Genomic DNA, 13722 nt, shown 5'->3' on the forward strand with positions numbered 1-13722 from the left:
ATTATTGCATCCACTGACACCAATGTTGGGGATGGTCATTGTAGCCGCTGACAATTTGAGGGATTATTATAGCATCTACCGACATCAATGCTGGGGTTTATTATTACACTCCGTTACTATACAACTTCTTCAGTTTACATTGGGATACGCTGCAAAAAATGCAGCTGGACCAATTTTTTGGATGTTAAAGCGGAGTTCCACTCATATAAATGTCAGCAGCTACAAAAAGTGTAGCTGCCGACTTTTAATAATTCGGACACTCATCTGTCCCACGGTCTATTGATGTTGGCGAAGGAAGCCCTGCTCTGCTCCCCCTCCTCTCCTCAGCGCCAGCATTCTGATTGTGGGTAGCCTGCTGTGGCTTCACAGCCAGGCACGCACTGCACATGCACGAGTCGTGCTGCAATTGGCCGGGCAATCTTCTGGGACCTGTGACGTGCCCCAAAAGATTGCAGGGAGAGACGGGGAGAGATGAACTTCCTTCAGGCGATGCGGAGCCCCGGGAGGAAGTGGGAGCCGGGTGCCCCTAAAAAGAGGGTATCCGCCCCCCCCCCCAAAATGACATGCCAAATGTGGCATGTCAGGGGGTCACCTTTACTTAAAGCGGAAGTTTTATTTTTGGGTAGAACTCCGCTTTAAGGTGTGAAAATGGGCTGCTATCGCATGACACTCTAAATTTGTAGGGGGGGGGGGGTTCACATTTGAGGCACTCTATAATTTAAACGATTACCACTGCTGCTCTACATGTTCTGATTTTCATCAAATCATCATGGTTAGCACTTTAATCAAACCATGCATGGGCATATTCCAGCTCTTGTTACCACAGCTAATCTTTTTAATTTATGCACCTACTGTTTTTGTCAGAGGATACTAAAAGTTGGTAACTGGGATGGCAGAGTATTCTTACTGCCACACAATGCACCCAAAAATAAAATGACAAAAAAGGTACCGTATGTAACAAATTTAGTATAGATTCTGTAAACCTTTACATAGGGATGACTGGAATGACATCTGGGAGGCCCTTTTTCCCCCCCAAGAGCTCTGTTACCCCACTGTTTGGAGTTTTTTTTGCTGTTGTAGTTTTCGTTTTACTGGAATAAAAGGCACCATTCTTTACACTTTATTGGAGTGCGGCTGTCCATCATCTCCTCCCTCTCATTTATGCTTTGTGCATTGCCTGCACCCATCGGGTTTTGAACCATACTCACCGCTGAAGTGCATTTGTCTGGAGCAGCGGGTTTTCTTTCTCTAATACTGGAGTAAGTCATGGACCCACTATGAATGCCTACAGAGAATTTACTTCACTTTGGCTAGACTTGCAAGGTTCTATAGAAATTAATGCTCCCCCTGATAGCGTTGCTCCTCTGTGCATGCCAATTTCCTTTCTATTTTCTGGCAATGCCCAGTTATTCCAGAAAGATATTCTGGCTTGCATCACCTCAGTCACCACTACCCATGACACTCTCCATTAAGGTTGGTCTTCTGAGTTTGTCAGACTCTCTAGCGCCTACAAATGTAATTTGCACCCTCCTCACCCTATTATTCTATGCCAAGAAGCCGATTATACTGTCTTAGAAAAAAAACACCAGCACCATCACTGGCTACCTGGAAATAAAGGCTTTCCATCGATTTCAACAGGATACATACACCCAAGTTTGAGGTGAATAGGTTCCTCTTTCAACCACCTTTGATTAGAGTTAATCACTTGCTCCTTCACGCTGGTTGTTTTGTTTTAATGCCAACTAGTCTGCAGCTTTAGATTTACTAGTACATGATGCTCGGTACCTGTAAATTTGGTAACCAATTCCTTGTGAATGGCCTTGGATTGGATTATTTATTTTTCCTGCTTAACCACTTAACCCCCGGACCATATTGCTGCCCAAAGACCAGAGCACTTTTTGCGATTCGGGACTGCGTCGCTTTAACTGACAATTGCGCGGTCGTGCGACGTGGCTCCCAAACAAAATTGGCGTCTTTTTTTCCCACAAATAGAGCTTACTTTTGGTGGTATTTGATCACCTCTGCAGTTTTTAGTTTTTGCGCTATAAACAAAAATAGAGCGTAAATTTTGAAAAAAAATAATATTTTTTACTTTTTGCTATAATAAATATCCCCCAAAAATATATATAAAAAACATTTTTTTCCTCAGTTTAGGACGATACAAATTCTTCTACATATTTTTCGTAAAAAAAAAAATCGCAATAAGCGTTTATTGATTAGTTTGCGCAAAAGTTATAGCGTTTGCAAAATAGGGGGTATTTTTATGGCATTTTTATTAATATATTTTTTTTACTAGTAATGGCGGCGATCAGCGATTTTTTTTTCGTTACTGCGACATGGCGGACACTTCGGACACTTTTGACACATTTTTGGGACCATTGGCATTTTTATAGCGATCAGTGCTATAAAAATGCATTGGATTACTATAAAAATGCCACTGGCAGTGAAGGGGTTAACACTAGGGGGCGGGGAAGGGGTTAAGTATGTCCCTGGGTGTGTTCTTACTGTGGGGGGGGGGGTGGACTCACTAGGGGAAACACTGATCCTCGGTTCATACATTGTATGAACAGAGGATCAGCATTTCCCCCCCTGACTGGACCGGGAGCTGTGTGTTTACACACACAGCTCCCGGTCCCCGCTCTGTAACGAGCAATCGCGAGTGCCCGGCGGCGATCGCGACCGCCGGACACCCACACGGGAGTCATGGACGAGCAGGGGGCGCGCGCACGCGCCCCTAGTGGCCGCAAAGAGAGCCGACGTATAGCTACGGGCTCTCGACCAGGAGAGCCGACCTGCCGCCGTATAATGACGGTGCACGGTCGGCAACTAGTTAATCTAAAATAAATTTAGAGGGTTGAGATTTTCAGTGTGGTGTAGAATTTTTGGGCATTTTGACTTGTAATTTGAATGAAGGTTATGCTGTACTAGTTGCAGAATTCGGGGGTTGTAGTCCATTTCGTTTGTAGATGTTCTTTTCTGTACCATGTTTATTTTGTATGTACAAATAAAAGAATTTGACAAAGAAAAAAAGTTTCTGTGATTTTACAATACTTCTGCTTTATATTCTTTAACAAATTATTTGTATTACCTGGGAGCGCAGGGAAAGATTTTCTTCCTCCAGTTCTCGAAGTTTCCCATTCAAGTTATCTAGCTGCAGGAGTCCATGTGTGAGGGTGAATGAGTCATTGGACCTCAAGGGGGTTGAACAGCTGGAATCAGTCTCACTCTCTTCCGAGGCAATAGATACCACCCTAAGCAAGTCATCCTTCTTGGCTAACTCATGTTGGAGTTGGTTTACCTGTTAGGGGTTAATACATTACAATGTGTATAAGTAACTAGCATTAAAATTTAAGGTACCCATAGATTGGTATCTGATTTGGATAACAGCATCAATCTTAAGGCTCTGCACTACACCCAACCAAAGCAAAATGAATAGTGTTGCATAGATTGTTCCTGTTTGCCATAACATGTTATTGCATAAATGCACAATCATCATTCCACAGAACCAAAATTTGTCAGTCAGATCTTCCGACTGCAGTCTTATGCTGACTATACATGTAGATTTTCATTCGAAAATGTTCATTTTAAGAACGTTTGTTCGATTTTCTAATCGTTAGTGGGGTTAAATCAACGTTTTTTGACCACAGTTATGGGAAAATTGGAAGGAGTAGAATAGAAAACGTATCTTGATCAAACAAATTTTCGGACAGTGTATGTGTTTTTTCTCAGAAACTACATTCATTTTAAAATTGAATGTTAAAAGCAATTGAAATGTGCAAATTACATTCCTACATTGATCGAATGTAATATTCTCATACGAAAATCTATATGTGTAAGGCCAGCATTAGGTCCATGGGCATTTTTAGGAGGTAAAGAAAAAAAAAAGGACTTATTGATAAGTCATCAAAGACATGCTGGTAGGTTAATTGGATCCTGTCCAATTGTATATATGTGTGTACGACTGTGTCCCAAGCGTGTCGAGATCCTTCGGGGTAAACGACCGCACCAGTCAGGAAGACATTGGCTGCAAAAAGCGCCTAGAGGCGATTCAGTTTGCATGTGTAGCGCTATACAAGTCACTCATTCATTCATTCAGTCAACTAAAAATGTTCTAATTTTACACAATAATGTAGAAAACCGTCATTAAGAGACGTATGCTCACTGGCCAAAAAAACTCCTAGCCAATTCAGTGGCCACCACCCCAACACCTAAAGCATAGCTCTTCTGTTCCCTAATATTTTTTGTACAACTAACAAGGTCCATCCAGTAGCAAAGACATTGCTTGTATGGATGAAGAAATCAAAGGATTATATATAAAGAAGTTACATAAGTAATTACAAAATTGAGGATGAAAAGGATGAAAGGTTGAACCATAGGTTGACTTGTACTCATTCTGATAAGAACATGATAATGCTTATCATGAAGTTATAAAATCTGGTCAATAAATGTGGAATGAAAGAAAAAAAAAAAGCTATGGAATGTACAGAATGTCATATAAGAGTCAAGCTTACATAACAAAAAAGTAAGATAGAAATAAACATTTTTTAGGAAAAGAACCTTAAGTACAAAGAACCCCTTTGTGCTTATAAACAGACTTTCTGATCAGATTTTACAACTTTACTTACCCATCTTTCAATATGGCGGGTTATGAGCACAGTCCTAACCTCTATTTATCATACTGTGCGCTAATTCAATAAGCTAGTAAAAAATAAATAAAAAAAAATTGTATTCGATTTTCCACTTTATTCGAAGAGGAAAAAAAGGAGACCATGAAATGGATCCACTCTCTGCTTGGATTGCAATACCACCTGGAATATGTTAAAATTGGCAACTTTGATAATGCTCTTATGAGAAAACTGCAGTGATTCAAAAGTATGATAAACACATTTTCAGCATTTTTCTCTTATTTTATTGAAAAATGTACAGTTCTTGCTCAGTAAAGAAGAATGCCACAAAAGACCTACACATTACATGCTTTGAAAATGAACTCACATGATCCAGTGCTTGGGTCAGCTGCTCCTCTAAACCTTCATTCTGCTCTGTCAATATGTGGTTCCTTTTCAAGAGAGCCTGGCCAATGCGAGCGGCTAGTTCCAAATCCCTGTCCCTCTGCAAAAAAGAATACGTCAACTTTTTCAAACATGGATAACATAAAATGATCAATGCCTACTCTGGTCAGTTATAGTGATGTTGGGAAATTATTACACGTTTCTGGGCAGTCTGAAACTCCTGTAGACTTTCTTTGGGTGACTTTCCTTCAAAGAAGAATCAACTCACTAGGCATCATTTTACCATAGATTGCCATAGTTTTCCCCAGAAATAAACCTAAACTTACCACACCTTTCTGCTTTTGCATTGTCCTCCAGGCAGACATATTTCTGAAAATGTTACACCTATATTTAGGGTGTAACATGTTCAATATCAGACCCCTCTGCCCCAGATCTTCCCCTCACTTTCCTCCTTGTGGCAGCGAACCAGTGATCTTCTCCCCTTACTCGCTGCCACAATTCAAAGACTGGGCGGCTGTGCGGGGCTCTGCCCACAAGGCCACGTCATTGATTCACAGATCCTTGTGGATTAACGTACTACAAGTACCAATAGCCTTTGTGGCTGTTGGCTTGTAGTTCTCATAGAACTACCAGGACACTGTAGAGCGTTGTGGTAGTTCATTGATTCTACTGTCAGTGTGAACCTGCCAACAGCTTTCACCGCCAATCTGCAGGAGACCTGCATGGCATCAGTGATCTGCTGGTGCAATGCTTTTCAGGCTCCGAAAAACAAAAAAATAGCAATTTTTTTACCTGCAAAAACAAACCGTGCATTGTTATTGTTTTCTTGTTAAAAGGTGAACTTATCCTTCAAAGAGAACAGCAACACAGGAGTTGCCTTTGTTCAGGGTCAGCGACTAATTAATGGTGAAGTAGAGTAGTGAATAAAGGATTTGGAGGCCAGCTCCACAATTTGTACAATAAAAATACAATATAGTATCGGCAGATCCCACAACGCTATCATGACTGGTTCTCTTAATGCATTAAAACAGCATTATATGAGCAACGGTATGCAATTCTTACACAACTGTACTGACCTCACCTCTCCATCACACCTTGTTCTTCATTACAGATTATGTTTGACAAACAACTACAGGTTCAGACGCAAGGCATAGAATGTTTCTGTTACAGATGCAATAATCATTTACAATCACTCATAATGATTTGTTGCCACAAAATAAGAGTGAGTAGACTTACCTCAGTCAGTAAGTGACTTAGCATATCTGTGTCATTATAGCTTCTAGTCATCTGATCTATTCGTTCTGAACCGAGAACTGGAGAAATAAAGAATATACATGGGTGTTAGGGACCAGGCCAATATGGAGCAAGTAATACTGTATATAATGGCAGATAAGAGTGTAGAAGTGTATTGGTTTGTGCAATCTATGCATGATCACATTATGAATCCCTCCGTACACGGCTGTCACCTTCCTGCACACTGTGGCTCTAGATATGTCCGTCTTATGTTCCAAGTATTTAATAGCTTTCTAAATAGGAGTGTGGATGGTCTCCAAGACTGCACAGCGATCACCTAACTTGTCCCACCTTCCGTGCACTGTTCGGCCTTTTTCTAGCTATGGCGATTCAGACAACCTAATTATGTCATTTGTAAAGCTGGTAATGACAAAACACTTTTTCCAAAGGAGGTGAAATCAATTCCAACAATGTAGTTTTTGTTAAAGAATCAATTCAAGATTACCTTGTGAACTCTGACTTGATTTACAAGAGTCATCAAACGACGTGGTTGGAAGTTCAACAAAAGCTTAAGAAAGGTAGAGAAGAGAAGGGAAGAAAAAAGAAAGAAAAGAAAAGGAAATAAGAATAGAAATCATTCTGATAAGAATGAGCAGGAACGCAAAGGCAATATTTATGACAATCACTTTTAGAAAGTAGTTTGCGAACAGTTTTTATAGGTCAGACAGAACATATTGTACCCTTTGCTAACCTTATATAATTAATGCGTGCAAAATGTAACACATGCAGACAGCTTTATAAGTTGCAACAACAAGGACCCACAGAAATTAGCTTATAGCCAGATTCCGCCACTGATGTCAGTTTGAAAATATTCACGCCTATGGGTAACCAGCAACCTCTGCAGATGCTTCTTGACCGATGGATCTTCCAATCAATCAAAAATCAAATCAAATCAAAATAAATTTGGATCAAAAATCATCCAAAATATATTTTCTGGCTTACTTCAATTGTGTATTTTTGTCCAAGAGCCATGACTATTAGGCTTCATTTCCATGGACGTTTTTACAGCCACTTTCTTTAGCCTTTTTTACAGCTTAAAAACGCCTGTCCATGTTTGTTTTTAAAATTTCTTTTTTTTTCTTTGAGCTGGAGCTTTAAAAATGCAGCGGTAGCGTTTTTTAGCGTTTTTGCGCGTTTTTTCAGCTCTAAGGCTGGAGCTTCAGAACGCACTGGTCCTGGTTTTTTTTTGCAGCTTAAAAACAGCTCAGCCATCTACAGCTCAAAAACGTCATGGTGGGCATGAGGCCATAGACTAACATGGAGAGACATTTTTAAGCTGCAAAAAAAGCTCAGAAAAGTGGCTGTAAAAACGTCCAAAAACGTCCATGAAAATGAAGCCTTAACAAAATAAAATACATACACCTTCATTCTGCCAGCTAATTAGGTCTTGATTAGTTAGATTCAGACTGTTTGCTAAACCTGTGCCCAGACTAGGCACACCAAAATATTTACATGTTCTGAACAAACAATAAAAACCCTTAAAAAAAAAAAAAAGCCCTCAATCATCTCTGTAGCTAAAAGAATAGGGGAGAAATACATTTTAATTGTATTGAAGACCACTCAATCATCCCATAAAAGCAGTGAAGAGAAAAATGTAAAAATGGGACTCCTTTTTCCCACCAGAGATATGAATTGCATACAAGATAAAACAAATGTTTTTATTACAATTTACAAATATTAAAAAGTGATAAACATAGGTAAATTGTGACCATCAATCACTATATTATACAAGATATCATAAATCAGTCCACACAATACATTATAGTTGTATGTCATATTTACGATCTATAACATTTTTGTAATAAAAACTTTTTATTTTAAATGCGATTCACATCTTTGGTCAGTAAAATGAAACGCCCATTTTTTTCCGTCCTCTCTTCACCAACTTTATGGGATGATCGAATGGTCTTCAGTTCAATTTGAAAAGGGATGGTGCCAACAGAGAGTTTGTTGGACACAAAATCAATCTGGCCTTTGCATTTTTTCAATATAATATGGACTATTAGGTTGTAGGTGCCATAAAATGGGTCCAGTTTGTTGGATTTGTGTTTTAATTTTTATACTCTGTACTTGATCTATTGGTATTTTTTTTTTGTTTTAAGATTGAAGTTATGGCTGACTTTTTCGGGGCTTCTTGGAGGGGCTTCATGATCAGAATTCAAACTGATGTAAGAGAGTTGAACAAAGAAGAATGAGATAATTTCTCGAATATTAAAAAGGAGTTGTAGAGGCATAAGGATTGTTAATAAAAACCTTCTGTGCAGCAGCCCCTATGAGCCCCCCTAAAACTTTCCTGAGGTCCCTCTCTGTTCAGGGATGTCCACGAGTGTCTCAGCCATTCCATAATCTCCTTCCCGATTGGCTGAGACACAGCAGCAGCGCCATTGGCTTCCGCTGCTGTCAAAGTCAGCTAGCTAATCAGGGGAGAGAGGGGGCAGGGCCAGCTGCTTGCTGTGGGGGTAGTGAAAGGAGGAAGGGGCCAGGATCACAGAAGAGGGACCCGAAAAGGGGAGGATCTGGACTGCTCTGTGCAAATTCATTGCAACAGAGCAGGTAAGTATAGCATGTGTTAATTTTATAGGGAAAAAAAATAGCCTTCACAATTACTTTTAAGCGTTTGTAAAGGCAAAGATCGTGTTCACTTAAAGCATGTTATACAGCACAGTGCTTGTGTTGTGCCATTTGGACCCCCGTATTGCCTGAAATACCTGGCTGATCCTGCATAGCTATGCCCTCCCCTCTGCAAACATGGCTGCTGAGCCCCTGATATCATGGTCTGTTTGCGTGCCTCCGTCATCCGCAGCCTGCTCCTCTGTGTCTGTCTCCTGTGTCCTCCTCCCCCCTCCCCTCTCCGCTCGTACAATGTGCCCGCTCCCCCTCCACTCCACTCCTGCTGCTCTAACTGCTCTCATATCTTCTATTATATCATCCCATGCTCTCTGCACCATTATAAGAAGTTTCCCAGTGCCTGTGTTCTATAAAAATAATGCATGATTCTACCTGTATGAGCTCCACTCTCTCCGCTCACCTGATTGTCAGCAGCTCGGCGCTCTGTCTCTCCCTCCCCGGCTGACGTCAGCACGGAGGGGGGGGGGGGGGGTCTTAGCCACGCCAACTGAAGCTATGAGCCGGAGACGGAAGTTTTAGCGAACAGGCAAACTTTCTTAAAATTGTGCAGAGAGGATGGGATTATATAAGAGAAGGTGGTTAACAACCACTTTAAGGCTTCAGCATTTGTTGACTTGGAAAGCATATTCTTGGTACCCTTCTATAAGAAGAAATTTATTTTGAAGTCTCAAAGCGCACAGGCGCTGAAATCTTTTTTTTCTTTTGTTTCCCCAAACAGTACAAGCAGCTAGAGAGGTCATTGGTGGTTTGTTTTAAATATATATTTTTGCCTGTAAAAAAAAGTAAATACTTTAAATGTTCATAGTCTGGGCACAATTAGGTAGATTCAGGTAGAGTTAGGCCGGCGTATCAGTAGATACGCCGACCTAACTCAGAATCTACGCCGACTTATGTTTAAGTGTATGCACAAACAGAGATACGCTTAAACATATCTAAGATACGATGGCTTGCGCCGTCCTATCTTAGGTTGCAATATTGAGGCTGGCCGCTAGGTGGCGCTTCCATTGCGGTTGGCGTAGAATATGTAAATTAGTAGATACGCCGATTCACGAACGTACGCCCGGCCGACGCAGTACATTTACGCCGTTTCCGTAACGCATTATCAGGCCTAAAGTTATTCCATCAAATAGTTGGAATAGTAATGTTAAAGTATGGCCGCCGTTCCCGCTTCGAAATTCGAAAATTTTACATCGTTTGCGTAAGTCTTCCGTGAATAGGTATTTACGTCATTTACGTCCACGTCGAAATCAATAGGCCCGTGCGGCGGACTTAGCCGCAATGCACACTGGGAAATGTAGGCGCCCGGCGCATGCGCAGTTGTAAAAGAACGTCAATCACGTCAGGTCAAGCCTCATTACCATAAAACACGCCCCCTCAGACAGATTTGAATTAGGCGCCCTTACGCCCGCCCGCTTTAGGCTACGCCGCCGTAACTTAGCAGGCAAGTACTTTGAGAATCAAGTACTTGCCTCGCTAACTTACGGCAGCGTAGCCTAAACACGCTAAGCTACGCCGCCGCAAAGTTGGGCCAATCTCTGTGAATCTTGCTAAATGAGTTTTAGGATTAACAGTATTATGCTGGAACACACTGGCATAGAGCTATATATTAATAAAAAATAAAAAATAAATAATATATTTCTCATGTACGTCTAGCAGTCTGTAAGCTTTTCTTAGCTGTAAGCAATGAAAGAAGAGTTGGCTGTATCTTTTGGCTCTAAGTGCATCACAACAGAATACATTTTCACTTTGTTACAAAAATAGCAAAAAATTATGGCTTTACTTTACTCAAACTCATATAAAGAACTCAAATAATGTCATTAATTAGGAGTTTGGTGTTCAATCACAGCATCCAGATAGGAGGCAGACAACACTTTATTCATTATTTAAGATTCCTTGAAAAATCATTTTATACCCTTTGAAATTTTCCACATTTTGTCATGTTACCACAAAAAAACGTAAATGTATTTTATTGGGATTTTATGTGATGGACCAACACAAAGTGGCACATAATTGTGAAGTAGAAAGAAAATGATAAAATGGTTTTTCCAATTTTTTTTACAAAAAAATATCTGAAGAGTGTGGCGTGCATTTGTATTCAGCCCCCTTTACTCTGATAGCTTCAACTAAAATGAAGTGGAACCAATTGCCTTCAAAAGTCACCCAATTAGTAAATAGAGTCCACCGGTGTATAATTTAATCTCAGTATAAATACAGCTGTTCTGTGAAGCTGTCAGAGGTTTGTTAGAGAACCTTAGTGAACAAACAGCATCAAGAAGGCCAAGGAAAACACCAGAAAAATCACAGATAAAGTTGTAAAGAAGTTTAACCACTAGCCGACGTTATACGGCGGCAGGTCGGCTCGGCTGCACGAGATCACGTAGCTATACGTCATCTCGCGATTCAGCCAATAGGGGCGTGTGCGCACTGCCGGAGGCGCACGCGCCCCCCGCTGGTCCCTGGTGCCGACGCGCGTGCCCGGCGGGCGCGATCACCGCCGGGCAGCCGCGATCGCTCGTTACAGAGCGAGAACTGGGAGCTGTGTGTGTAAACACACAGCTCCCGGTCCTGTCAGGGGGAGAAATGCCTGATTGTCTGTTCATACAATGTATGAACAGCGATCTGTCATTTCCCCAAGTCAGTCCCACCCCCCCTTCAGTTAGAACACACACAGGGAACATAATTTACCCCTTCCTCGCCCCCTAGTGTTAACCCCTTCCCTGCCAGTGGCATTTTTATAGTAATCAATGCATTTTTATAGCACTGATCGCTATAAAAATGCCAATGGTCCCAAAAATGTGTCCGAAGTGTCCGCCATAAGGTCGCAGTACCGATAAAAAAAAAAAAAAACGCTGATCGCTGCCATTACTAGTAAAAAAATATATATATATTAATAAAAATGCCATAAAACTATGCCCTATTTTGTAGACGCTATAACTTTTGCGCAAACCAATCAATAAACGCTTATTGCGATTTTTTTTAACGAAAAATATGTAGCAGAATACTTATCGGCCTAAACTGAGAAAAATGTTTTTTTATATATATTTTTGGGGATATTTATTACAACAAAAAGTAAAAAAATATTCATTTTTTTCAAAATTGTCGCTCTATTTTTGTTTATAGCGCAAAAAATTAAAACCGCATAGGTGATCAAATACCACCAAAAGAAAGCTCTATTTGTGGGAAAATAAGGACGCCAATTTTGTTTGGAAAACACGTCGCACGACCGCGCAATTGTCAGTTAAAGCGACGCAGTGCCGAATCACAAAAAGTGGCCCGGTCATTGACCAGCAATATGGTCCGGGGCTGAAGTGGTTAAAGCAAGGTTAGGTTATAAAAAAAAAAAAAAAAAAAAAAAAAACAACAATGAAATGGTTTAGATCAAGGCATATTTATGTGTTAATGTGAAAAATACAGTACAGCGCTCAAAATATTAAGTGAAATAAGTATATAAGATTAATCCTATATATAACATTTTGAGCGCTGTACTGTATTTTTCACATGTTTTAGGAATTTTTTGTATCACAAATTTTTTGGTACTGGCAGCTAGTTATTAATTTATCACACATCATTTGCGTATTACATTCACAATTTATTTAGCGCAGTGTTTAGCTTTGGATTTTTTTTTTATATATTTATGTGTTAGAATGGCCCAGTCAAAGTCCAGACCTAAATCTAATTGAGAATCTGTGGCAAGACTTGAAAATTTCTGTTCACAGATGCTCTCCATCCCATCTGACAGCTTGAGCTATTTTGAAAAAGAAGAATGGGCAAAAATGTCACTCTTTAGATGTGCAAAGCTGGTAGAGACATCCCCAAAAAGACTTGCAGCTGCAATTTCAGCGAAAGGTGGTTCTACAAAAGTTATTGACTCCGGAGTATGAAATACAAATGCACGCCAAACTTTTCAGATACGGTATTTATTTGTAAAAAAATTATGTGCCACTTTGTGTTGGTCTATCACATAAAATCCCAATAAAATGCATTGTTTTTGGTTGCAACATGACAAAATGTGGACAATTTCAAGGGGTTTTTCAAGGCACTGTATGTAAAAACAAGGGGCCAGATTCAGGTAGAAGTGCGGCGGCGTAACGTATCGTAGATACGCTACACCGCCGCAAGTTTTCATCGCAAGTGCCTGATTCACAAAGCACTTGCAATAAAAACGGCGCCGGCGGCCTCCGGCGTAAGCCCGCGTAATTTAAATGGGCGTGTGGCATTTAAATTAGGCGCGCTCCCGCGCCGGACCTACTGCGCATGCTCCGTTTCGTAAGTCCCGCCGTGCTTCGCAAAGTGACGTCATTTTTTTCGAACGGCGACGTGCGTAGCGTACTTCCGTATTCCCGGACGTCTTACGCAAACGACGTTGATCTTTAAATTTCGACGCGGGAACGATGGCCATACTTTATACAGCAATACGTTTGCTGTGTAAAGTTAAGGCACCCAAAACGACGACTAACTTTGCGACGGGAAACTAGACTAGCGGCGACGTAGCGAACGCGAAAAACCGTCGTGGACCGCCGTAACTCCTAATTTGCATACCCGACGCTGGTTTACGACGCAAACTCCCCCCAGCGGCGGCCGCGGTACTGCATCCGAAGATCCGACAGTGTAAAACAATTACACCTGTCGGATCTTAGGGTTATTTATGCGTAACTGATTCTATGAATCAGTCGCATAGATACTCTGAGATACGACGGAGTATCTGAGATACTCCGTCGTATCTCCTATGTGAATCTGGCCCAAGATTGTCAATTAGTCCAATTTAAAAAAAGTGTAACTTTGGCCAGCCTAT

General features: G+C 40.9%; 1 protein-coding gene across 4 annotated transcripts in view; it reads right to left on the minus strand.

Moving 5' to 3' along the window:
- The window catches only part of TRAK2 (trafficking kinesin protein 2), a 96774-nt gene that overhangs the window by 34483 nt on the left and 48569 nt on the right, over positions 1 to 13722 (minus strand). For 2 of the 4 annotated variants that reach the window (XM_040357220.1, XM_040357221.1), the window contains exons 4-7: positions 6748 to 6810; positions 6246 to 6322; positions 4993 to 5109; positions 3089 to 3298 (exon numbers count right to left, since the gene is read on the minus strand). In XM_040357220.1, coding sequence (XP_040213154.1) covers positions 3089 to 3298; positions 4993 to 5109; positions 6246 to 6322; positions 6748 to 6810 — 467 coding nt within the window. The remainder of the gene's footprint in view (positions 1 to 3088; positions 3299 to 4992; positions 5110 to 6245; positions 6323 to 6747; positions 6811 to 13722) is intronic. The other 2 variants (XM_040357222.1, XM_040357223.1) reach the window with 1 other exon arrangement.

This window comes from Rana temporaria, chromosome 6, assembly GCF_905171775.1.
Source record: "Rana temporaria chromosome 6, aRanTem1.1, whole genome shotgun sequence".
NCBI classification, from domain to species: Eukaryota; Metazoa; Chordata; class Amphibia; order Anura; family Ranidae; genus Rana; species Rana temporaria.